The sequence below is a fragment of the Lynx rufus genome, unplaced genomic scaffold (genome assembly GCF_022079265.1).
Source record: "Lynx rufus isolate CCGP_SWC_20201006 ecotype Redwood Valley unplaced genomic scaffold, mLynRuf1.p SCAF_15, whole genome shotgun sequence".
Lineage (NCBI taxonomy): Eukaryota > Metazoa > Chordata > Mammalia > Carnivora > Felidae > Lynx > Lynx rufus.
This window is the reverse complement of record NW_025814829.1, coordinates 30,459,248-30,485,495: the sequence shown is the minus strand read 5'-3', so window position 1 is coordinate 30,485,495 and position 26,248 is coordinate 30,459,248. Positions and strand designations below refer to the sequence as shown.

At 40.6% G+C, this 26,248-nt stretch overlaps 1 protein-coding gene across 1 annotated transcript in view; it reads right to left on the bottom strand.

Annotated features, from left to right (window-relative positions):
* Positions 1-1,631: 1,631 nt before the first annotated feature.
* Positions 1,632-26,248, bottom strand: part of HSD11B1 (hydroxysteroid 11-beta dehydrogenase 1) — a 28,751-nt gene continuing 4,134 nt past the window's right edge. The window contains exons 5-6 of the mRNA XM_047076785.1: positions 4,464-4,607; positions 1,632-1,849 (exon numbers count right to left, since the gene is read on the bottom strand). Coding sequence (XP_046932741.1) covers positions 1,632-1,849; positions 4,464-4,607 — 362 coding nt within the window. The remainder of the gene's footprint in view (positions 1,850-4,463; positions 4,608-26,248) is intronic.

Here is a 26,248-nt window from a genome sequence, read left to right as displayed (position 1 = left end):
ATTCACCCTCAGATCTAGCTCCTTGTTCATGTGGCCGGCAGCCTTAATGGGTTCTAGTCTGTTATGCTGCCTGGTCATTTAGATGAAGAGATGAGAAAGGGAAATTTTCCCTGTGCTTCCAAGTCTTGTGTCCTAGCATCACTTATCATGGAAGCCCTACATTTGGGGATGTTGATATATCCCATCTGTCACCCTAGGACATTCTCCATCCTTTCCTACCCTGCTCTGTGCATGAGTAAAGCTGTGAGGTTATATCATCTGCTGCTCCCTTACCCCTCTGTTTAGCTAATAGAAAATATTAACAAGAAATCAGAGGGAGGGAAGAGAGTGAAGCGAGGGTGTTTGTCCCTCCAGATCCTTCCTGTATTGTCCTGGGTGTGCTGGTGGCATCCCTTAACTGAATGTCATAGCTCCTGTTCTGTGATGCTCTCCAAACAGTTTCTCTCTCTGGGTTCTCTATAATGGTTCTCTCTTCTTATCCCTAAGGTGGGACTAGCCCTGAGATACTACTTACTTGATCCCTTGTGATTGCCCTATAACCTTGTCCACACTTTTGTCAATAATCTCTTTTTTATTAAAGTCTACTAAAATTAGGGGTGTCTGGGTGGCTTAGTCAGTTAAACATCTTATTCTTGGTCTCAGCTCAGGTCTTGATCTCAGGGTCATGAGTTCAAACCCCATATTGGGGTCTGTGCTGGGCGTGAAGCTTACTTTAAAAAATAAAGTCTACTAAAATTATCTAACTTGCTATCTCTTACCTGTTGGAGACCTAACCAATAAAAGGCTTTGCTGAATTGTTAATATAGCTGATTTCTCTTTCCTATTTGGTTGTAGTTAGGTGATGCCTGGCAAATGTTTGGTAAATATCTGTTGACTTAATAAATGATTAAATGAGTGGCAGGATCAAACTCCACTTCTTTCTCTCCAGACTTACAGTACACATTTGAAAGTTCACATGTAAAGTGTAGACACTTGATGCAGTCTGAGAGCACTAAAGTATGTTGGTTCTGTGGCTCAAGTTTCCAGGGACTTCCGCTTCCATGGGTTTGCCCTAGTGATTTATGCCCACCCTGGTTTCCTCCTTCCCAGAGGAACAATATAAAATAATATAAAGAATATCTGAAATATACAATATGGTATGGATGTGATGTCCTTTAAATGAAGAGTAGGGTGATTTCTTCAACTCAAGGACAGAGAAAATGTTCAGGCCACAAGATAAGATATGAACACTGAAAAATTTCACTTGTGTAGGTTTTGAAGGAACCACACCGAATGAACCTATAGCTACAAATTATGAATTTATATAGTAGATATGACCTTTATTATAATTAATGTTTTAATTATCATAATATTATTACATATGAGGTAAACTTGATAGAACTACCTTTTAATTATACCTACGGTTATCAATTTCATGACTGCAGGTTGCAGTGGCTCATGACATTCATTATAATTACATTTCCACTGTGCAAGTGTTAGAGGAACTCCTTCAAGCCGTGACATGTGATGTTTCCAACTCTCTGGGACCCTCACTTATGTCTCCAGGGAGATGCCTTCATGGATGGAGCTCAGATAAATGTCAGGAAGAACAGTCCCAAGCTCTCTTACCATGATCTACCTTAAGGAAGTGCTTAGTTGATTATAAACTTGTCCAAACTATAACTTCTTAAGGAGAAGAGTTCCAGAATCTTCCTCCCTGGATTTCCCAGCAGGAGAGCTGTCCAGACTGAGTTGTCATAGTACACTTCCTCTTGGCGCAGAGCTCCCCCTTTGATGATCTCCAGGGCACATTCTTCCTTTGGAGATGCCTCCATGTTGACTATTCCAGAAATGGCATTCATGGCTGTGTCTGAAGAATGACAATAGAAGAGTGGGGTTGTCCAAGACTAGTAGAGTCTGCATGATGGAAATTCTGCAGATAGCCACAGCTTCGCTGTTAGGGACTGTTTGCCAGGGTTTGCTCTACAAGACCCTGTGGGCCCTATCAGAAGACCGGGTATATGTAGGGCCTGCTGGGCAAAGAGAGGCTTAGAGTTAATGTGGGCTCTGTCTTCCTAGATGAAGATTTGTGGGGAGTGCTGTTAGAGGTGATTAATTGAGAGATTTAAATCATGCCTCTCTCTTGGGTGTTTTGGTTGAGGTGAGGGAGTAATAAAGGGCAGTAGAATGAGGATAGAAGTTATATCAAGACCCAGTAGCTAATGGAAAGTGTCAGTGGGCAAAGCAGAGTGCTGCATGATAACGCTTTACTAACTTGTAAGAGGAAGAGATGGACAAGAATCCAGGCCTTTGCTTTCTGTCCACAGTAGCCACTTTTATTTGGAAGGAAAGTTACCTTATCTTCTCTAAATTTTTATACCCTTCCTGCACAGTTTCTTTCTCTCTTTCTATCTTTGTTTCCCTGTGTGTCTTAATCTCTCTTGTTCTACAACTACTACTCAATTTACTCAATTACTCTTTTTTTTTTAAGTTTATTTATTTTGAGGGAGAAAGAGAGGGAGAGAGATTGTGAGCAGAGGAGGGGCAGAGAGAGAGGGAGAGAGAGAATTCCAAGCAGGCTCCATGCTGTCCCTGTGGAGTCCCACATGGGGCTCAAACCCACGAACCATGAGATTATGACCCGAGCCGAAATCAAGATTCAGGTGCTTAACTGACTGAACTGCCCAAGTGCCCCTCAATTACTCTTTAAATAAGGTTTCTGTATTGAACCTATTTTAGATAAATTTACCTTTGGGTTACAGACAAATTGTAAAAATTGTGCAGAGTATTCCCTTATATCCTTCACTCTCCTTCTCCTAACTATAACATTACACATAACCTCTGTACAATTGTCAAGGTACAATATAATTGGGACAATTTTACTAACTAAAATATAGACCTTATTTTTTTCACTAATATCCTTTTTATGTTCCAGGATCTTAGCTAGGATTACACTTAGTAGTAATTTCTTCTTATTTTCTCTCCAAACTGAGTTCTTCATTCTTTCTTTGTCCCTCATGGCCTTGATACTTTTGAAGAATATTGATCAATTGTTTTATAGAATGTCCCTCAATTTGGGTTTGTCTATTTTTATCTCTTTTTTTAAAGGAAATATTTTAGGGGTGCCTGGGTGGCTCAGTCGGTTAAGTGGCCGACTTCGGCTCGGGTCATGATCTTGCGGTCCGTGAGTTCAAGCCCCGCGTTGGGCTCTGTGCTGACAGCTCAGAGCCTGGAGCCTGTTTCAGATTCTGTGTCTCCCTCTCTCTGACCCTCCCCCATTCATGCTCTGTCTCTCTCTGTCTCAAAAATAAATAAACGTTAAAAAAAAATTAAAAAGGGGCGCCTGGGTGGCGCAGTCGGTTAAGCGTCCGACTTCAGCCAGGTCACCATCTCGCGGTCCGTGAGTTCGAGCCCCGCGTCAGGCTCTGGGTTGATGGCTCAGAGCCTGGAGCCTGTTTCCGATTCTGTGTCTCCCTCTCTCTCTGCCCCTCCCTCGTTCATGCTCTGTCTCTCTCTGTCCCAAAAATAAATAAACGTTGAAAAAAAAAATTAAAAAAATAAATAAATAAATTAAAAAAGATTAAAAAAATTAAAAAAAAAGAAAAGATTTTATTTTTAAGTAATCTCTACGCCCAACATGGGGCTCAAATTTACAACTCCCAGATTAAGAGTCACATGCTCTACTGACTGAGATGGCCAGTGACTCTGTCCATTTTTCTATGATGATTGGAGTCAGGTTATACATTTCTGACAAGTATATCACAAAAATGATGCTGTGTCTTTCCCAGTGCATCACATCAAAGGGTTCATGAGGGGCGCCTGTCTGGCTTAGTCAATAGAGCATGAGACTCTTGATCTCGAGGTTGTTAAGTTTGAGCCCCACACTGGATGTAGAGATTACTTATTAAAAAAAAAAAAAAAGGTTGGTGGCTCAGTCAATTGAGTGTCTGAGTTCGGCTCAGTTCATGGTCTCACGGTTCATGAGTTTGAGCCCTGCATTGGACTTGCTGCTGTCAGCACAGATCCTGCTTCAGGCATCTGTCTCCCTCTCTCTGCCCCTCCCCTGCTTGTACTCTCTCTCTAAAAATTAAATAAACATTAAAAAAATTAAGAAAAAAAGATTCATGATGTTGATATGTCTTATTACTAGTAATATTATTAAGAATAACAAACTTGTATTCAATAAGCCTCAAATGGGAAAGTAATGGCCGTTGAGTGTCTCTGAGGAAAAAAAGTGTTCAGAATAGGGTCAGGTGATGAGTCTGTTGTCACTTGGCACACTTGGTGGTCAGAATGGAAAGAAGAGTCAAAGAATAGTCAGAGGCTCCACTAGTGACAGAAGTGCTTCATTGCATGGAGAACGACTGCTCTCACTGGTTTTTTGTGCATTACACAGGAGTCAAGGAGTTCAGCACCTTTTTTACCCACAATGGAAATGGCAGAAAATCATCTGCAAGCTGTTTAATCTACTCTCTTCAACTTACCTGTGTTTATGAGGCCGAGGATACAGAGAGTGATCGATACATTAATCTTGGCCACTGAATGTTCCATCCTGATGGAGGAGAAAAACCCATCCAGGGCAAACTTGCTTGCAGAATAGGGTGCAATAAGTGGACTAGCCATTTTCCCTAAATAATAAGGAAATGGGTTAAGAAGGTGACCCATTTTAGCTTCTTCTGAGATGATCTTTGTTGCATCTGTAGTAGGATTTGTAACCCCTGTGGAGTCCTTTTACCCTTTGAGGCATAGTTTCTCTCTACTCCCTATAGAGATTATCATGCTGTGTTGAATTTCTGAAAGAAAAAAAAAAGATCTTTAAGGTTTCAAAGAAACTCCCCTTGAAGAGTCTGGGTGGGGGATGGGATGGGCTGCAGGAAAGCCTTCACTGAGGAAAGATTGGTTCGATTTTAATAAGGATGGTAAATAAGTGGGACTACAAAACAGCCAGGTAATCCCACAGCTGCTACCTCTGACTCAAGAGAGCTGAGATCCAAGGGTTTAGCAAGAACTCTCTGCCAATACAACAACCAATCATTGATTTACTTTCTATACGAGGGAAATGAAAAACCCTGTCTTTCCTTTTCTTCTTAAAACTATTATTCTTACTTTCATCATCCTGGTTAATTCTCAGTCCGGTTGTTGGGAGGACATGTGGACATATGCCTCATAGGGTGATCTATTCATTATACTCTGTCCAGGAGGAGGGATTAGAAGTGGCCTGAGACCTTAGATTCTTTGCTGAACAAAGAGGTATAACAGCTACTTTGATATTCCTGTCTGCTAATTCTACAATAGGAATAATTTAAGGGTTGATCTCCACTGACTGCCTTTCCTCCTGAGTATCAGTCATATTTTCTATTCTTGTATGTGGAGTAATTTTGCAATGTATTCTTGACATTGTGAATGATACGTTGTAGAACCTCTGGATTCTGTCATATTCCTCAAAAGAGTATTGAGTTTTGGTTTTGTTTTTTTTTAGGTGGGCATTTAACTTGCCTGAAATCTAGTGTCTCTTGCAGTAGATTCCAGCTAAAATTTCTGTTGAATTATTTAATCTTAATTGGGCTTCTTGGTAACTGCACTGCCCATGAGTAATTCAGGGGACAAACAGATTTTGAAAGAGTTTACATACAGAATGTGGCACTCTTCCACTGTGGCTCTTTCCTTTCCAGCATGTCCCCCTCCACTTTCTGGCTGCTACAGAAATCCTAAACTCTTCTTTCTAGTTCTTCAAGGTAGTAAGATGGCAGATGTCTATTCCAGATACAACATTGATTGTGGCCTGCCTTTAGGCATAAGCTATAATATTGGGAAACTCATGTAGTGTAAATTCCTCCTTTCAAGTGTCAACAACTCTCCAGTTTCTGTCAGCTTTTGTTTTTTCTCTCCAGTGCTTTCAGTGGTTGTTTTCTATGTTTTGTCCAGAGTTTGATCTGGGGCAGGCCGATATATTAGGTACCTCTCTGCCATTACTGGAATTGGAACCTCTATAAGTTCTCAAATGAAGTTGCTTGCCAAATAAATGAATAAAGAATGGTTCATTCAATAAAGATGCTGGGGAGGTTGGTTAACTCATTGGAAAAAATTGTTAGCTCCTTGTTCTATATCATATATCAAAAAAATTCTAGTTGGAAAAGTATGGCAGACGTTGTCTACCCAATATCCATTCCCTCCCTTAATAATCAAGTTTGATTTTTTCAGGACAGCAATGTGTTCACATAAAAATATTTACTTCCTCAAGATTCCCTTGCTCTTTTGTGTGTCCATGTGACCTAGTTCTGGCCAATGAGAAATCTAACAGATGGGGTCTCCAGGAAAGATATTGATTTCCTGACAAAATCTGTGGATTCCGGTAGCATGCAGTTTTTACATTTTGCCCTTCTTCTTTCATTCTAAATGTACTTCAGATGTGATGCCTAGAAATGCAGTGGTTGTTTGTGAACTTGAGGAAAAGCTACATATTAAGGATTATAGAACAGAAACATGGAATGAGATTGGATTCTTGAAGATCTAATGAGTCCACCAAACCAACCCGGAAGTTATGACCTGAGAAAAAGGAACCCCTATTTAGTGTTAAGTGATTGTAAGTGGAGTTTTTGTTAAATGTGTAGCAGAATGAATCTTCTGACTGATAAAAAATAATTTAATCAGGAAAGAATAATATAGGTGAGCATTTATCAAATCCTTGGTTATGAAAGATCATTCTAACAGAAAAGTAAAAAAAAATATGTAAAGGTAAAGAATATTTAATAATATAAAATGTAAAAGTTCTGTATGTGAAAGCAATAACTAATAATATAACTATAAAGGTTAAGGGTAAATGATAAACTAGAAAACAATTTAGAACATAGTAGACAGACAAAAGCTTAATATCTTCAATACAAATATCTTCAATTCTTATTTTTTAAGGTGCAATTTTATTTATTTATTTATTTATTTATTTATTTATTTATTTATTTATCTCATGACTTGATCATGACCTGAGCTGAAATCAAGAGTCAGAGGCTTAACTGACTGAGCCATCCAGGCAACCCAAACTTCAATTCGTAGTGTATTAACTCTTAAAAAAAATACAAACAAATATTTTTAGGGAACCACTCCACTCTATTCTCAATCATGAGTTTTGGCTTGGAATGACTCTACAGCCAAGTTCCAGGAATGGGTGTGTGGCACAAGATGTCCATCCAGAGTATTTGATACCACTATGTTGTTGACTAGTCTAGGACTAGATCAATGACTCCATCAGGGCTGCAGGACACATTGTTGGTTGTGTAACCAGAATTTATTTAGTTCCCCCTTCTTCCTCCATAACAGAACCCCAGTTGAGTTCATGTTTCCACCTGTTCTAGAGACTACTGGCATTCTCTCTGTATCTTTTGCTCTTCTTCTTTAGTAGTGTAATCTGTGATGTGTATCTGGGCAAATAGTTATCTGGGATAAAGTCCACATTTCTCAGCTTTTTTTCAGCCAGATGTTGCCAGATGACTAAGTGTTGTCCAGTGGGTTGTAAACAGAAATGTATCATGTGATTTCTGGGATATGTCCTTAAAGACAGAAATCAGTCTCTTCCTTCCATTCCTTCTTCCTTCTTGGTGCCTAAAGGTGGGTATGATGGCTGTGGCTCCAGAACTATCTAGAACCATGAAGTGGAAGCCACATGTTGAGAACAGCAGAGCATTGAGAGAAGAGGGAAACTGGGTGACCATGGAGCCTCCATCCTAGCCCTACCTCCAGATTAATGCCTACCTCCAGACTTGATTTACCTTTTAACTTATTTAATCTACTGCTATTTTAAGTTTTCTGAATTAGAGAGCTGAACCTAATCCTTACTGATAGTACTTCTTACTTTTATGATGCCCATGTTCCAAAAGAAAGTTGATACTGTTTCTAACTCTAGGGGTGGGCTTATATAATTGATTTAATCCAATCTTCTGGCCCATAATTGATACAGAAATGGGCATTTGGCCAATTTTGGCCAATGTGACTTGAGAATTTTGTTGGAGGGTCTGAGAAAATCCTTTCTTATTCTGGGAGAGTTTCTTAAAGTAGCATTTTGTTTCTCTTCTACTGGACATTTTTGTGCTTGGATATGGGGGCTAGAATTGCTACAGCTATCTTACTATCAGCCTAGGGATGAAGTCACACATGGAAGGAAGCAGAGCCAAGAGACTCATGGGGACATTGAACTTGAGCCAAGTCAACTGTGAAGCCCATCCTAAATCTGGACTTCCAGTTGTGTCAAAAATGTTTCCTATTATTTAAGCTAAAAATAGACCCAAATTATTTGTATGAGTAGCATAGTGGTTGAAAGTATGAGTTTGACAGTCAAATGACCTGGGTGTGAATCCCAAGTATGCCATTTCTTAGCTGTCATATGTGGATAATAATACTACTAAGCTGAAATAATCCATGTAATATGCCTAGCACAAACTCTGGCACATAGAAAGCATTTAGTAAATGCTGTTGTTATTAGTATTCATGTTTCAAATTAGTGAGAAAAGTAGGAGCTACTCAGAAGACTATGTTGGGACAAGTAGCTATACTTGGTGAAAAGAAAAGTGCCCTTGGGATAAAAGAATTTAAATTATATTAGAGAGTATACATGGAAAGTAAAATAAAAAAATATGGGTCAATGTATGATCTCAAGGTAAAAGCTACTGTTTTTTGTTTGTTTGGTTTGTTTGTTTGTTTGTTTGTTTAGAAGGGGGTGGGGCAGAGGGAGAGAGACAGAAAATCTTAGGCAGGCTCCACAACCAGTGCATCCCATGACCCTGAGTTCATGACCTGAGCTGAAATCAAGAGTCAGCCACTCAACTGACTGAGCCACCCAGGTGCCCCAAGAGCTACTTTTTAAAGCATGAAATCAAAGGCATACATTATGAAGGTATATATAAATAGGTTCGAATATATACAATTTAAAAGGCTTTAGTATTCTAGAAATGCTCACCATTGCCTTCCTAGACACATCACCTTCAAAAAGATTTTGCCTTTCCAGGGGCACCTGTGTGGTTCAGTAGGTTAAGCATCAGACTCTTGATTTTGGCTCAGGTCATGATCTCATGGTTCATGAGTTTGAGCCCCGCATCGGGATCTGTACTGACAGTGAGGAGCCTGCTTGGGATTCCCTGTCTCCCTCTCTCTCTGCTCCTCCCCTGCTCCCTCCTCCTCTCTCTCTCTCTCTCTCTCTCTCTCTCTCTCACACACACACACACACAAATAAATAAACATTTACATATTTAAAAAAAGGAAACAACATTCCTAAATTTATAAAAAAAAAAAAAAAAAGATTTTGCCTTCCCAGCCATAGGAGGTCAGGCCAGTAATAGTTAATGTACACAACCACTTGAACATACATTGTAGTCTCTCTCTCAAGAAATTGAAATAAGTGGTGCAAGGGTTTTAATTAGCTGCTGTTGGATTTTGAACTAAAAAGTCGTGTAAGTTTGGGACTGGGGTAACCATCTCTAACCATTGAAAAGAATAAACAAACAGACGAGCAGACAAACAAAATAAACACAAAAGTTGGAGTTAAATAGGAGCTAATATTTATGTAGCTCTTATGTGCTAGTCTCAAGGCTAAATAATTGCCTAAAGCTGCATGGTTAATGAGTCGGAGAACCAGGAGCCAAATCAGGATTCAAATTTGACTATAGTGGCCAACAATTTCAAGCAGTAGCTGACATTTCCTCAACAGAAGCACTGTTCTTTTTCTTTTTTTTTTTTTAAATCTTAATCCCAGCCTAGTTAACATACAGTTATAGTAGTTTCAAGTGTACAATACAGTGATTCAACAATCCTATATATCACTCAGGAAGAAGCCACTGTTCTTTATCTGAATATTTTGTGTAGAAATCAGCCATCCTGAGTTGGTGAAGATTCTCTGCTTGACCATTAAGACCCTAAATAGGCAAAATTTATGAATAGCAAAATTATTTTCACTTCTAAGCTGACAGATGAGGCTACCCATAAGTAGAGAGGGCTAGTCACTACCTGTCCCTTTGTGTTAGTTTCCCAGGCCTGCCATAACAACAAATTACCACAAACTTGGTGGCTTGAGGCAACAAAAATTTATTCTGTCACAGTTCTGGAGACTAGAAGTCCAAAACCAAGGTATCAGCAGGAACACATTCCCTCTAAAAGCTCAAGTGGAGAATCCTTCCTTGTCTGCTTTTAATGTAATGTCATGTAAGCTTTTAATGTCTGCTCCCAATCTTTGGCATTCCTTGGCTTACAGAGGCATCATTCCATTCTCTGCCTCCATCTTCACATGGCCTTCTCCAATTTTGTGTGTGTTGTACTCTTCTTATTAGGATACTTGCCACTGGATTTAGGCCCACCCATATAACCTGGGATGATCTCATCTTGAGATCCTTACCTTTATTATGTCTGTAAAGACCTTTTTTTCCAAATAAGGTCATATTCACAGTTTCCAGGTTGACATATCAGCCCACTATACCCTTCTTGATATTAAAAAAGATATTGACTGTGGCATTTTATGTATCTTTCCAGGTAGCAACAGGGATGAAGAAGCAAGAGACCATGTGAACCCCCCAGTCTGAATTCCTGTAGCAGTAATTTTTGTCTTATTAAGGGAACTTAAGTATATCCCATTTTCTGTCTTTAATTATGTCTTAGACTGTGCTCAAAGTACAAAAAAGATTCTGAATTGTTTTGCAGGAGAAATGGAGAGATTTTGTTGTTGGTGGTGGTACTTTGTTTGTTCCAGGGAGGAGGGTGAGAGAAGAGAGAAAGGGAAAGAGGAAGAAAGGAGAGAGGGAGAGAAGCAGCCAGACATGGCAGAAAACTTCCTGAAAAATTCACCAGATAGATGCATGGCTTAAAAAGACATTTTTAGGAGCTCCTGGATGGCTCAGTCGGTTAAGTGAATGACTTTGGCTCAGGTCATGATCTCATGGTTTGTGAGTTCAAGTCCTATATTGGGCTCTGTGCTGTCAGCACAGAGCCTGCTTCAGATCCTCTGTCCCCTCTCTCTCTCTGCCCCTCCCCTGCTCATGCACGCTTTCTCTCTCTCTAAAAAAAGTTAAATAAGTATTTAAAAAAATAAAAATTAAATTAAAAAAATATTTTTAAATGGTGAAGAAAAATACTGAATTATTAGACAAGGATCAAGATTGGACAAAGACTATTGAAAAATTGTTAACCTTTATTATGAAAGCTATGCATTAGGTACAGGGTAACATAACTACCAATGGGAACTGTCAGTTTCTCAGCTGAAGACTGCTTCATTATAACCATATTTTATCTCTCAAATTTTGTGAGTTGCCATTGATGTGCAAACCTTTAAACCAGTAGTTCTCAAATTCAAATATGGAGAGATGAGGCACCTGGCTGTCTCAGTTGGTAGAGCATTCAACTCTTGATCTTGGGGTTGTAAGCTTGATCCCCACATGGGGTGTAGAGATTACTTAAACATAGTAAAATCTTTAAAAAAAAAAACCCAAGTCTGCAGAGAACCTGCAGATTTGAGTCCACTCCCTCCCCAGAGTCTTCTAGTCTGTATGCTGGGGTAGAGGGCTATGCTGAAGGGTTCAGCAGGAAAGAGGGTCTTTATCAATAAACCATACTTATGGTGGGAGGAGGAGATTCATGATGACATAAGCTCCTTAAACCTGATCTAGGAATTCCCAGAAGAAATGGGGAGGGGAGGTCTTTGGAAGGGGCTAAAGTCTTATGACAATAGTTGGGTGAGCTGTCATTAAATTATGAGTCATTGTGTCTCTTTAAAGCCCAAGCTAGTATGGCTTGGTCCCAAATCTAAACTCGATATTCAGGTGAAAAAAGATATTAGACTAACCAGGAAACTTCAAACTTTACCTCTAGGAGGTAGGTTGTGAATTCTGCTCTGATAAAAGAAGGTACAGAAGGGCCAGGAAGGTGAGGGAATAGCTTGTACAAGGACTAGAGGTGGGGATGAGTTAGTTATAATGAGAAGCTAGTAGAACAAGAAAAATAATAACACTTTATTACATTTTCTCCTCTTTAGAAATATAGGCTTTAAGCACTTGTCCAAAACCAATAGGGCCTGATGTGTTATGGAATTCAGATTTTTTTTAAGTTTATTTATTTTGAGATAAAATAAAGAGAGAATCCCAGACAGGCTCCACACCATCAGTGCAGAGCCCAATTCAGGGCTCAAATCCATGAACTGTGAGATCATGACCTGAGCCAAAGTTGGGCACTCAACCAACTGAGCCACCCAGGCGCCCTAGAAATTCAGAATTATTTTTGGATTTTAGGAGGTGGTATGGGGCTTATACTGTATATTACATAACACTTCCAGTAGGGTCTGGGGAGGCATGCTGCAAGCAAACACATTCTAATTTCTTCAGTAAAATATTTGAAAGTTCACACTGAGATAAAGGCTTTAAGGCTTCCCTTCAGTTCAAGTTAAATTAAGTACAGAGAATTAATTATGGGGGGAAATCCTTAGTATTCAGAGCTTTTCTCACCCATAGCTTATTGGGTTTTGGAATTGCAGATAAAGGATTTTGTGAACCAGTCTAGGCTCACTAAAGGAAAGTTGAAACTAGTCAAAGAGTAGAAAAAAGAGAATAGAAGTGAGGAAAATCTCCTAGGTTCTCACTATTCCAAAACAACCTTGGTGCATTTGTTAAAGTCTGTTTTCTATTCACACAGCTGTTCTTAAACATTTTCCCATATATCACTCCTTTGCTTGTGTGAGGAAACCTCTGCATTCTGTCCTATGTAAAATATATTTTGAAGTTTCAGGAAGCTGAAAAGGGCAGTGCCTCTCTAAAAACCCAGATTTTTATTTTTTGGAAAGGTTCTGTGAGGCTCTGGACAAGATGGAATAAATCACATGTAACAGGATGTTAAAAATTGACTTCTCCTGCTCTAGTTTTAACTGAGGTTCAAAGGCCTAGAACATAGTAACTGGCCAATGCTTCCATCTTCTGAGGGAGGTTCCAGATTGCCTGTGTCCTTACCCAGCTTGTGGTAACACAGATAAGCAAGAGAACCAAAAATCCAGAACAACAATGTGGTTGCAACATGTATACTAACCATCCTGAGGGAAAGAAGGGCTGAAGGCGAAGAGGACAGAGGGAATGGAGTAGGGAGAGGAAACGAGCAATGTCTCAGCCATCTTCCAAGAAGGAAGGTGGGCCTTCCCCTCATGTCCATCCTCGTGAGAGGAACTCTAAGGGTGCCTCATGGAGACCTTGTCCCTGGGAGTTTGAGGGGGCACCAAGGACTGGGGAGCCACCCCAGAGGCTCTGGTTATTATGGGCAAGGCCACCATGGAGCTGGTGCAGATTGTCATACACAAGGGAACTCCCTGTAGGAAGCCTGACGTCCAGCCCACACTCTCCTCACCACCCTATGGGCTTTGTCCTGGGGCCTGTCCCTTCTTCCCCAGAGTCATTTCCAGTCCTGTCCCAAAGGACAGCCCCAAGTGGTGCATGTATCCTCCTGTATTCCCACTGTGTTCCCAGGGCCTGAGGGAAATAAATCACATAGGCAACTTCTGCTCAGATCACAAGGAGAGCTAACAGTGTTCCAGCAGGGGCTTCCAAAGGACCCACAAAAACATCCAATGCAAGAGTCAGATTTGGTCATCCTCCCAGGTCAGAAAGCATGAACTTTGAACATTTGCTGTGGCCAAAGTTTAGTGGTATATTCGCCAGGTGCCAGCCAAGTAAGACCTTACCTATCCTGAACCTCCCTTCATCCCCATGTGCCCTATTTTCTTTTAAACAAGAGGGGCCAGAGGGGGCCTGGGAAGCAGGGAGGAGATAGGGAATGGGAGGAAGAGCTGATCCCATTTCTCTTTCCTACCCGGGAGCTGGATGAGGGGAGAGAAGCTTCAGTTAAATTACTTGTGGCCAGACATTTTAACTACCGAAGTGAGACTTTTTTTGAGACTGGAAGCAGCCAGAGGATCTTTTATTACCCTAGAGTGTGTCTGTCCACCCACGATCACATGCAGGTTCAGGGGTGCGCTAACCCACAGAATGGGTCTGAGGGAAAGAATAAAGTTGTTTTCTGATTGTAGCCTACGAGATTCACTTGTTCAACTAGCAGTTAAAAATATGCCAGAGTATGAGCTTAATTGAATCAAATGAGCAAGTAAATAAATGTACTAATTTGCATGAAGCGGTCATGAAAGTTAGGGTGGAGAAGGCTGGGTGTTTCTGCTCAAGGTTAGGTTTTGTTTACGTGGGGAGAATGGAGCCATCCCAGCAGAATAGATACATGCCGTCTCGATTTCTCTCCTGGGAAGTTTTAGACCACAAGGAAACAGAGCTCTGGTGATCATATTTTCTGAAGCAAAATATGGGACATGGAGTCTGACAAGTAAGAGTGCAGACTTGGTGATGAATGGGACATACTGTTTGCAATTAGCTCTGTCCCAGAAACGCTGGGACTTAGCCACTGTAGAAACAGCAAGAGCCAGAGGGCTGGCAGCTAAGCTGTGCGCTGGAGCTTGTTAGCTGAGAAGAAGAGGTCAAAAGCAGGCCTCAGTGCTTTTGTTCATCCACTCCACACCCTCCATCCCCAACTGCCCTGCTGAGATTTTGAAATTACAGTATTTCCATTTCAAAGGCAGATTTTAAACTGCCTGAACTGAGAGCTCAGAAGAAAGTGTGCAGGATTGAAAAGCTTCATTTCTGCCTGCCTTCAGACTTTCAGAGTGACCCCAGGCAAATGTGCCACATCTTCTACTGAGCGAGCCCCAACTTGGGGTTCACCACGCCCTGATGGCTTTGAGGCAGGGAACTCATCCTGGATCCTGCCCCTTCTATCCAGCCTTTCCTAAAAATATTTCCTTAGCTGGGCCCCTCAGGGTCTAACCTCTTTTGTTGCTTGGGTTGAATCGGGGTCTCAAGATAAACCCATCTTCCTCCTCCAGGCTTTGGAGAACCTGAGGTATCATTGTTAGCATTAAGACAGCCCACAATCCATCCAGTGGTAATTGAAGCAATGGGAATGGGTGGGAATATCCAGGAAGAGTATGTTGAGCAAAAAGAGAAGAGGGCTCAGGATGGAAAGAATCTTAAGGAAACCAACAGTAAGACTTTGAGGGGGATGAGGAGAACTAAGTTGAGGCATGCAGGGCAGCCAGAGGACATGACACCCAGTAGGGGGTGTTTTGGCTGAACACAAAAGAAGAATGTATACTGTTGAAACAGTGCAAAATGCTGCAGAGATAAGTAAGATAAAATCTGTTACTAGGTTTTGCAAGATGATTTTGGCAAGAGCTTTCCTGCGCAGGCCATGAAATGTGGCTCCTGCTGTCGTGAGCATCAGCACGTCTTCCAAGACGAGAACAAAAGAGACTTTAAGAGCCCCCAGAGTTGAAGGGTGGCCCCAGCTAGTTCCACCAGCATTACCTAATCACCCATATCCAGCCTACATAGTTGTGTTTGGAAAAGGGAGAATTGTCACTGTCTTATATGCTCATCCACTGAGGGTCAGGGAGACAGTTGCATTCCCTTCACCGTAAGCCCCACAAAAGGAGCTTTAAGATTATTTAGCCACCTTTGCAAGTGTCCAGTGGAGTTTGGGAACTAGTTGGGTGCATTGTGGGATCAAATATATCAATAAGCAGCAGGTTTCTCAGACACCAAATGTGGAGCCTGTAGAGGGGGAGTTGGCCTGGAGTCATCTGCCCAGGGATGGTGGGGTGGCCTGGGCCAAGGGGGATGGGCTGATCAAAACCTAGAAGCTGAGGAAGAAGCTGAGAGGAGTGAGCTGGAGGAAGTACTAGCATGTTTCCTGCAGGGGATCTCCAAGGAACCCACGAGAAAGCCCCACAAAATCCATCCTCATATGTCATCCAAGTCACTAGACCCCTAGGATGGGGATTTTTTTTTCTCTTTTGAAATAATTCCAAACTTATAGAAGAGTTGCAAGAATAGTACAAATGACCTCCCCCACTCTTTCTGAACCATTTGAGAGTAATTGCTGTAATTGAGGTAATCGCCAATCCAATGTCCCACCACTCCTGAGTATGTTAGTGTGCATTTCCTACATATAGGGACATTCTCAGACATAACCACAATGCAACTATCAAAATGTGGAAAGTCATTTATTGGTTTCCTAGACCTGCCGTAACAAATTACTACAAGCTAGCTGACTTCAGGCAACAGAAATTTATTCTTTCACAGTTCTGCAGACTACAAGTCTGAAATGAAGGTGTTGGTAGGGCTGTACTCTTTCTAAAGGCTCTAGGGGAGGGAGGGAGAATCCTCCCTTGATTCTAGCTTCCAGTGGCTTTCAGCATCCCTCTTGGCTATATCGCTCCAAACTCTGCCTCTATCTTCACCCCACTATCTCCTTCTATGTCTTCTCTTCTGTCTCTCACAAGGACACTTGCCATTGGATTTAGAGCCCACCCAGGTCATCCAGGATGATCTCATGTCAAGATCCTTAACTTAATTACAGTTGCAATGACCCTTTTTCCAAGTAACATCACATATACAGGTTTGGGGAGTTAGGCCATAGACCTATCTTTTTGAGGATCACCATTCAACCTACTCCAATATTTTATAGGATGGTACTTAAAAAACAACAACTATCTTAGCCATTGTTAAGTGTGCAGCTCAGTGGTATTAAGTACATTCCTCTTGTTGTGCAATCATTACCACCATCCATTTCCAGAGCTCTTTTCATCTTGCAACACTGAAACTCTATGTCCATTAACAGTAACTCCTCATTCCCTTCTCCCAGCCCCTGGCAACCACCATCCACTTTCTGTCTCTATGATTTTGACTACTCTAAGTATCTTATGTAAGTGCAATTCTATAGTATTTGCCTTTTTGTGACTGGTTTATTTCACCTAACATACTGTCCTCAGGTTTCAACCATGTTGTAGCATATATCAGAATTACTTTTCTTTTTAAGGCTGAATTGTATGTATATACCACATTTTGCTTATTCACACATCTGTTGATGGGCACTTGGGTTGCTTCCATGATTTAGCTATTTTGAATAATGCTTCTATGAACATGAGAGTACAGATATCTTTTTGAGGCGTGCTTTCAATTCTTTTGAGTATGTACCAAGGAGTAGACTTTCTGGATCATATGGTAATTCCATTTTTATTTTTATTTTTATTTTTTTTGAAGAACCTCGATATTAGTTTCCATAGTGGCTGTGCCGTTTTACATTCCCACCAACAGGTTTCCAATTTCTCTACATCCTCACCACATCCTGTTACCTTCTGTTTTTTGGTTTTGGTTTTGGTTTGGTTTTTGACAATGGCTAGCTATCCCAACATTTGTTAGGTGATATCTAATTGTGGTTTGGATCTACATTTCTCTGATAATTAGTGATGTTGAACATCTTTTCATATACCTGTTGGTCATTTGTACGCCTTCTCTGGAGAAATGTCTATTTAAGTCCTTTGCTCCTTTTCGAATCAGGCTGTTCTTCTGTTGTTGAGTAGGGTGGTACTTTAAGACTATGTAGATACTGTGTTTTCTATTAAACTTTTACCCACTAGTTTTGGCATCCATTGATGATTTCTGGCCAAATTATTACTATTCTTTTCAACTATTACTAATTATTTCTAATTTCATCACTCCTTCCATATTTATCATGTAGCTTTCCACTCTATGGAAGTGCCTTGTCCACTCCCCATTTCTTCATGTGTTTGTTTATATCATCATGGATTTTTATTGTATCTTATGGGTTATTACCCATTTTTATCATTATTTATTCAAATGTCCCAATGGTCCCAGGTTTGGCTAGTGGGAGCCTTTTAAAAGTTTCTATGTTCGGGGCGCCTGGGTGGCGCAGTCGGTTAAGCGTCCGACTTCAGCCAGGTCACGATCTTGCGGTCCATGAGTTCGAGCCCCGCATCAGGCTCTGGGCTGATGGCTCAGAGCCTGGAGCCTGTTTCCGATTCTGTGTGTGTGTCTCTCTCTCTGCCCCTCCCCCGTTCATGCTCTGTCTCTCTCTGTCCCAAAAAATAAATAAACGTTGAAAAAAAAATTTTTTTTTAAATAAAAAAAAAAAGTTTCTATGTCCTAGAACATGTGCCTATTATTCTTTGGGCAGTTAAAAAAAATTCTTTTTAATGTTTATTTATTTTTGAGAGACAGAGACAGAGAGAGATAGAGCATGAGCAGAGGAGGGGCAGAGAGAGAGGGAGAGAGAATCCAAAGCAGACTCTAGGCTCTGAGCTGTCAGCACAGAGCCCAATGTGGGACTTGAACCCCTGAACTGAGAGATCATGACCTGAGCTGAAGTCGGACGTTTAACTGACTGAGCCACACAGGCGCCCCTCTTTGAGCAGTTTTAAAATCACTGGCACAGGTTGGCCCATCTTATACTATTTCTGCCATTGCCCTGGAATCAACCATTTCTCCAAGAATACTTGGTTCCTTTTAGTGGAGAATGATATTTAAAAAAACAAGATCTGGGACACTTGGGTGGCTCAGTTGGTTGAGCAAACAACTTTGGTTCAGGTCATGATCTCATGGCTTGTGAGTTCGAGCCCCACATTGTGCTCTGTGCTGGCATGTGGAGCCTGCTTGAGATTCTCTCCGTCCTTCTCTCTCTGCCCTTCCCCAGCTCATGGTTTTTTTTCTCTCTCTCAAAATAAAGAAATAAACTTTAAAACAAGTAAAAATAAAAACCAAGATCTGGACGCTAAGTGTGCTCCCAGATCCTCTCACTAGATAGAGCTAGGGAACATATGCATACATATATAGACATACACATGTGTATTTCCATATCTATTCATGGATATTAGGAATGATTGGTTCCTAGACACCCTACGCCCAATCTAATATCACACGGTTCATTCCAGTTTTTTCCTTTTCATGTTTGTAACTTCGGCAGCAAGAACCTGGCTTCCATTATCCTTGGTATGCGTTAGTTATTTGATGAATGCCCCTCGGATGTGATTATTCTTCACTTTTTTCTGAGTCCTCTGTGTGGATGTCTTCCTCATCCTGCCTGGGCTCTGGTACTTCCTACCAGGGCACACGGGTGACCTCTTCCCTCCATATTGGGAAGGAATATGGCACCATATTGGCACCTCAAGTGGTGCCTCCTTGGCCCACTTGAGCTCTGAAACTTGACACCAAGCTACCATCGCTGCCTCTTGTATGGACGTCCTCCTAATCTCATTTCAGTGTTGATATCCCGAGCCAGGCTGCCAGTGCTGCTTTCTGTCCTGTCCCAGCCTGCCCAAGTTTGACAACCTGTGCTGACAGAAGCAGTCTTTAAGGAAGATTATCCAAAGGTTATGCAAATGACTCAAACATGTCTACCATTCTCTACCCTGGTTCTACTCCAACTCTGTCCTTCCTGTGGCCTCACTAATTAGACCTGAGTCAATGATTGTGCCTCTAGACTGGTCAAGTCATGAATAACTTGGGGGGTTCACTTATAAAATTCAGCAGAGCCAATTAGATACCTCTTCTGTGAGAGGATTTGGAGTTGGGAGATTGAGAGACCAAGGGAGCTGGCAATGGGGCAGAAGTTAAAAGCATATTGAGAGATGTTAGGCTGACAAAAGGACAGTGGCAGCCAGGTTGAACTAGGTGCCAAAGGAAGCAAAAGCTAATGGGGAGAGAAGGAGAGCAAATGTGCTGAGCAAAGCAGGTATGGCAGAACCATGCTATCTCTGGGAGATCCTGACCTGGCCTTATTTCCTGCCACGGTCTCAGCTGCAATTCCCACAGGACCAGCTGTCTTCCCAGGGATGGGCTGAGACTGATGTACGTCCAATGTGGGCCAGTCATTTGGCACCCCTTCAAAATAATATTCTTTAAATATTGTTTAACTAGAGAGTACAGGGAAAGACTAATTTTCTAATGCTAGAAATAAAGGATTTATTATAGGCACTTATTAAATGGGAGTTCCTGAACCAGACAACTTCATGGGAAAATAGGAAGTAATTTACAACCCATATAGTAAAACGGACTATGCAATAATTGGATCCTGACTTTAAGTCGGCTGTGATGGCTGACTTCAGGCACATGTCAGCTGGCTATTTTCAGTGTGGTGGCTTTGCTTGCAGATTGAAAGACAAATTGAAAAAAATTCTACAGTAAATGTTTTTGTACATCCATCTGTGACTGGATTGATGATTATATCTTGATAGAGTCTCAATATTATGTTTGCTAAGTGAAATGATGGGAACACTTTTGAGGCTATGGACACATATTGCCAAATTGCTTAAGAGAACATGAAAAATAAAGGACTAGACTTTTAATAATCAATGGTGGAAACGAGTTAAAATTAATAAAAGAACAATATTCTTTCTTACTAGGTGTATATGAGTGTGCCCATCTCAAACCTACTCTGTGGAGTTAACAAAGTTCTCAACAACTGACAATTTTGTAGGCAAACAAACAAACAATAGTCCACTCCTACCATGGCATTTAGTAGTTTGAATTTGGTAACGTAGTATTTTTAGTCACTTGAATTTGCTTGTTGCCTTGTGAGATTGGGCACAATCTCTGTTCCCACCTCCCCCCCAAGTCAGCCATCATGAGAAGAGAAACATTTTGCTTCTGGTTACATATAGAATTCCATCTCTTACTTTTGTCTTAAAAATTATTCTAACTTTTCTAATTATTCAAATTATTCTCAGCTCATTGTACAAGAAACAGCTCTGAAGTCTATAAAATGAAAGGCAAAAGACTCCTTCTTTAAATACAGTTGTGGTCATACTATATGTACTGTTCTCTAAGTTACTTTTCTTTTAAAACATTATGATTTTATAGTCAGTATGTGTAAAAATTTATAAAGCATTTCACTATAATTTAGAAACCTATCACTAGTGGTGGACATTCAGATTGCCTTCAGTTTTTCATGACTGTAAACAATGTAACGATCATTTACACTGGAATGAGGGCTCCACGGTAATGCACCGTGTCTCGCCTTCCTCACTTCCTGACAAAGCCCTGGCATTGGCACAGTGTGTGGCTCAGAGTGGACCCTTGATTTATATCGTTTGAAGATGAATGAATGTAATTTGGGAACATTTTTGCAACTTTGTGTGTAGAATAAACTTCTCAGATGTAAAGTTATGCCCTCTCTCCCCACCCATTCCTAATCTTGAAGTACCTTAGGTGGTCTTCTACTTACTGAAATCAATACTTATTTCAACAGGAATTCTCCTTGGGTCAAGCCCAACTCTCTCAAGCTATATATTCACACCATGCCAAATTCACTTTTCACTTTATTAATTTTATATTTAGCTGTGTTTCAAACATATGACTTTGCCAATGTTTGCAACAAGAAGCTGCAGATAAAATCAATTAGGTGTCTTTATTATTAGAAAAGTTTTGCTAAAATCTCAATGGGCAGGAGCATGGGGAAAAAATTCACAGAATAGAGAATATAAATATCCTATAAACACATGAAAATGAAATGAATTCAATCGTTACCTGACTTTTGTTAAATATCTACTACATGCCAGATGGTATTGTAGGAAATAAGGATTTTATGGTAACCAAAAATAAAATACTACTGCTCTCAAAGAGACAGGGACCTCACACGTCCCATTTCACAAATAAAGATTTTAAAATTTTAACTACTAAACTCCTTTTTGTTTTACCTACAAAAATTGTCAATTGCTGAAAACTTTGTGAACTCTGCAGAATAGGTGTGAGAGGAACACTCAGGTCTATACTCAGAGTGGGAATGGGGCATGATGCTTATACTCATATAAATTCTTTTTTTATTTTTGTGTATTTAAAAAGTCTAGTCTCTTATTTTTCATTGTATCTAAGGCAGTTTGGAAATACAGCAATAGCGTTAAAAATGTTTCCATCAGGGGCGCCTGGGTGGCGCAGTCGGTTAAGCGTCCGACTTCAGCCAGGTCAGGATCTGGCGGTCCGTGAGTTCGAGCCCCGCGTCAGGCTCTGGGCGGATGGCTCGGAGTCTGGAGCCTGTTTCCGATTCTGTGTCTCCCTCTCTCTCTGCCCCTCCCCAGTTCATGCTCTGTCTCTCTCTGTCCCAAAAATAAATAAAAAACGTTGAAAAAAAAATTAAAAAAAAATGTTTCCATCATTTCACCATCATCATTTCATCATTTCACCCATCAGTAAATCTAGTGCTAAGAATTTATCTAGGAAATAATCATCAACTTAGTGACAGGCTAACATATAAGACATCTATTGCAGGGTTTTTAAAGGGTTTTTAAAAAAATATTTATTTTGAGGGGCGCCTGGGTGGCTCAGTCGGTTGAGCTTCTGACTTCGGCTCAGGTCATGATCTTACAGTTTGTGAGTTGAGCCCCGCGTGGGCTCTGGGCTGATGGCTCAGAGCCTGGAGCCTGCTTCCAATTCTGTGTCTCCCTCTCTCTCTCTGCCCCTCCCCCCGTTCATGCTCTGTCTCTCCCTGTCTCAAAAAATAAATAAATATTTAAAAAAAAATAAAAATATTTATTTTGAGAGAAAAAGAGAGAGGATGTGCACATGTGGGGGAGGGACAGAGAAAGAGGAAGAGAGAGAGAGAATCCCAAGCAGTCTCCATGCTGTCAGTGCAGAGCCCAACGTGGGGCTCCATCTCACAACCATGAGATCATGACCGTGAGACATGAGACCATGATCTAAGCCAAAACCAAGAGTCAGAGGCTTAACTGACTGAGTCACTAAGAGGCCCTGCAGGATTTTTAAAATAGCAAAACATTGGAAGTAACCTAAATATCTGGCAGTAGGAAAATAATTGTCCTATATCTATATCTATCTATATCTGGAAAGAAATTCTCCAAAATATTGGCATGATTATGAATGACTTATTTTCAGTTTTATACTTTTCTTCATTTTTCAGATTTTCATAATGTGTGTGTATAATTTTTAAAATCATAGCAACTTTAAGAAACTTTCAGAAAGTTGTTGGGCCATTGCTCTTTTCATTACTTTGTGCCTTCAATTTACAGTCTTTTATTTACGAAAAACAGTGTTTTATGAGAAATTGATTACAGATACTATTTGCTTCCTGCAGTATCTCTTTCTTTTGCCTATAATCTTATCTATATACTGACCTTATTCTTTTGTTGTTGTTGTTAAGAAAATTCAAGAGCCAAATTTGAAACTTAAGCACAGCATCTATGTGGAGTCTAAGTTTGGCACTTTTAAATATTCTTTTCTTTTTTTGTTTTTCGAGTTTATTGAAGTATATTGACACACAATGTTACATTAGTTTCAGGTGTTCAACATAGTGATTTGATAAGTTTTATCTTCTTTTCTTAAGACCTAGTTTTCTACTTGTGTATTTCCAAATAGAGTATATTTGTTCTAAGCCTTTTAAAAGTCCTTGGTGAGTAAATGTAGACATGAAGGATGGTAGAACCCTCCCTATTTTCACCAGGAAGGGCACCTGAACAAAATCAATTGTCTAGAAGCATTAAGGAGCTATGACTCCTTAAGCCCACCCACCCCCACCGCAGCCTTTCAAGGGGGAAAGTTGGAGCAATGGCTGTCCTGGATAGCATCATATTGTTCTTAACCTATACTAAGTTGTTACTATCTTCAGCAGGGAGTCATCTCTCCCCCTTCAAATCTCTATGTGCCCCTCTTGCGGGGCTGAGTCCCAGAACCTGAAGATGAGTCCAGCAGGTTCTGTCTCAGTCCTTCATGTTTGCCTAAACACAATCTCTTGAATTTAGGCAACAATGACTCCTGAAATTTCTATGTCCAGGTTGTTGATTCTTACTTGAATCTCCTTTTTGGCCTTCTTCCAGACCTTGTAGATGACATCTATACATGTACATACCTCCTCTCCCACTGTCTCTCCCCATTCCCCTCAAAACAGTGCAAATCTGCAGCAGCACCCACCTCCTGCCCATGTAAACACCTCTATTCACATATATAAACACTTCTACTCACCTTGGAAAGTATGGTTCCTGAAAATGATTTCTGAGGTAATTGGATTTAAGGGTAAAGATTCGTCTTAGAAAAATATAAAGCAATTGGGTGAATGATAAATCACCCCTTCTTATTCTAACTCCTAGGCCCCTTTGCATCCTAGACATTGACCTTGACCCTCCTCTCCCCACTGCACTCCAAGGCATATCCATACATTGAGGCATTGTTTAGGGCTTTTCAGGAAAAAGTAGGTATACAGAGCTGAAGGGAGGGATGAGATTAGCATCTGTATATTCTTGTCCTGATGCAAAACACCATTATGGGTATTCCAAATACTGTTAGTTGATATGTGTAGTTGAGAAACCTGGTTTCCCCCTCACCCCCACTCCCCCTCTTCGTAATGTTGAATTTTTGAAACAGGTTTGGACCACACAGGCAGCCCTTAACCGACAAACAGGTTAAGGCCCAACAAGTGACTTCATACATTGGTTTGAGTTTTCCCACAAAAGCATTGTCTTATGAGGTATTTGCCGCTGGCTACTCATCTCATAATATGCCTGAAATACTACACATCTGTGTAAAAAAAAATATATGAAGCAATTCTGGAAATGGATAAACCAGAAAAGGAATACATTTGAATAAGACTTAAAAAATATATACAGAAAGTTGATCATTTTAAAAGAGGACTTACTTGGAGAATCATGAATAGGTAACTGGAGACCCTTATGGAGCTCTCAATGAGAAGTCTGAGCATTCACAGTTTATTGGCAGGGTTCTCTTATTCCTTTAGTTTTTCATTTTGAATATTTAAAGAAACTCAGTCTTTTGTTATGTCTAGTTGCACTTCAAAATATGTCTTAACGTTTTTCTTGATGTAGAAGAATTAATATCCCTACATTTATCCTGGTCCAGTGTGGTTAGTATTTTTAGTATAACTGTTGTTAGTAGTATTTGTATCACCAAGAGAGCCAAAAAAGAAAGGGGGGGGGAGGAAGTAGAATTTTAAAGGTAATTTTCCAAAATGTAGTAGATTAGAGGAAGAGGAAATGTTTAAAGGGCTCTGGTGATAGCTGGAAAGAACTTCATGTGAAGTGAGATTCTTAAGAGGAGAAAGAGGCAGGGAATCACAGAGTTTGTCTATGATAAAGGAGGGGCGGAGAAGCAGCATTAGAAGGTGGATTCTGGCTGTCACGTGTGTAACTGATGTGATGGGCCATCGTTACAGGGGTCACAGAGCCAAGGGGCATGAAAATGGAATGACCTTTACTTTTTGAAAACTGAACCTGCCTCCAGAAGACCCATTTTGATTAATGGCAGATAAACTTTTTCCAGATGTTTTCAAATGTTCTTTGCCCAAACCAGTGATTTCTTTTCCAGTTGCATTGGAGAATTAATATCTTTGTTTCACAAATACCATCTCCACATTCTTGCCCCATTGCCTCCTGTACTGCTGTCTGATGGAAGGGGTTTTGTGTTCATGATGGATCTTGAATCTGGAGAGATGGAATCTGGAGTGTGTATATGGTATGCAGTAGTCACATGGGGTGGCCTAGAGGGAATACCGCCTTCTAGTCTTGTATGCATCTTGGCACGGATGATGTGGGAGACACTGTTAGTTGTTTATCAACATCAGTGTCTTTTATAGACACTGGTTTTCAGTTGGACACAAATCCACTTTGAGTAAAGGCCACAATTGCAGCCAGCTGTGGCAGAAGAGAAGTATACAACTTTCTTTAAAAAAATTTTTTTTAATGTTTATTTATTTTTGAGAGAGAGAAAGAGAGACACAGAATGCAAGTGGGGGAGAGGCAGACAGAATCTGAAGCACGCTCCAGGCTCTGAGCTGTCAGCACAGAGCCTGATGTGGGGTTCGAACTCGTGAACGACAAGATCATGACCTGAGCCGAAGACGGATGCTCACCTGACTGAGCCACCCAGGAGCCCTGAAGTATACAACTTTCAGGTTTTATTCTTCTTTCTCCATTTTCTCTAGCTAGAATTCTGATGTGATAGTGAACCATCCTGGACATACAGGTGAGGATAACATCCCAGGGATGATGGTTCTGAGATAGAGAGTTTCCTGGACAACTTCGTGGGGGCAGAACTACCATATCAGCCTTGCTTATTCCAGGCTGTTTTATGAGAGAAAAATAAATTTTGATTTGTGTAAGCTAGCATTGATTTGGGTGTTTGCTATAGTAGCTCAACTTATAGCCAAACTAGCATGTGGTAGAAGGAGGGGAGACTAATCAGTGTAATAACTAGATATTATATATCCATAGAAACTTGATCAGTAGGTGCCCCAAATGGTGTTGAATGATGGGTAGATGTGGACTGTAAGGAAATTCCCAGAGGCAGCAATACTGTTTTGATGCTAAAGCATATTTAAAGCTGAGGCTTTAAAGAATGTATTAAAAGTATAGGATTTCTATGTATTGCAGTACCTGGAAATG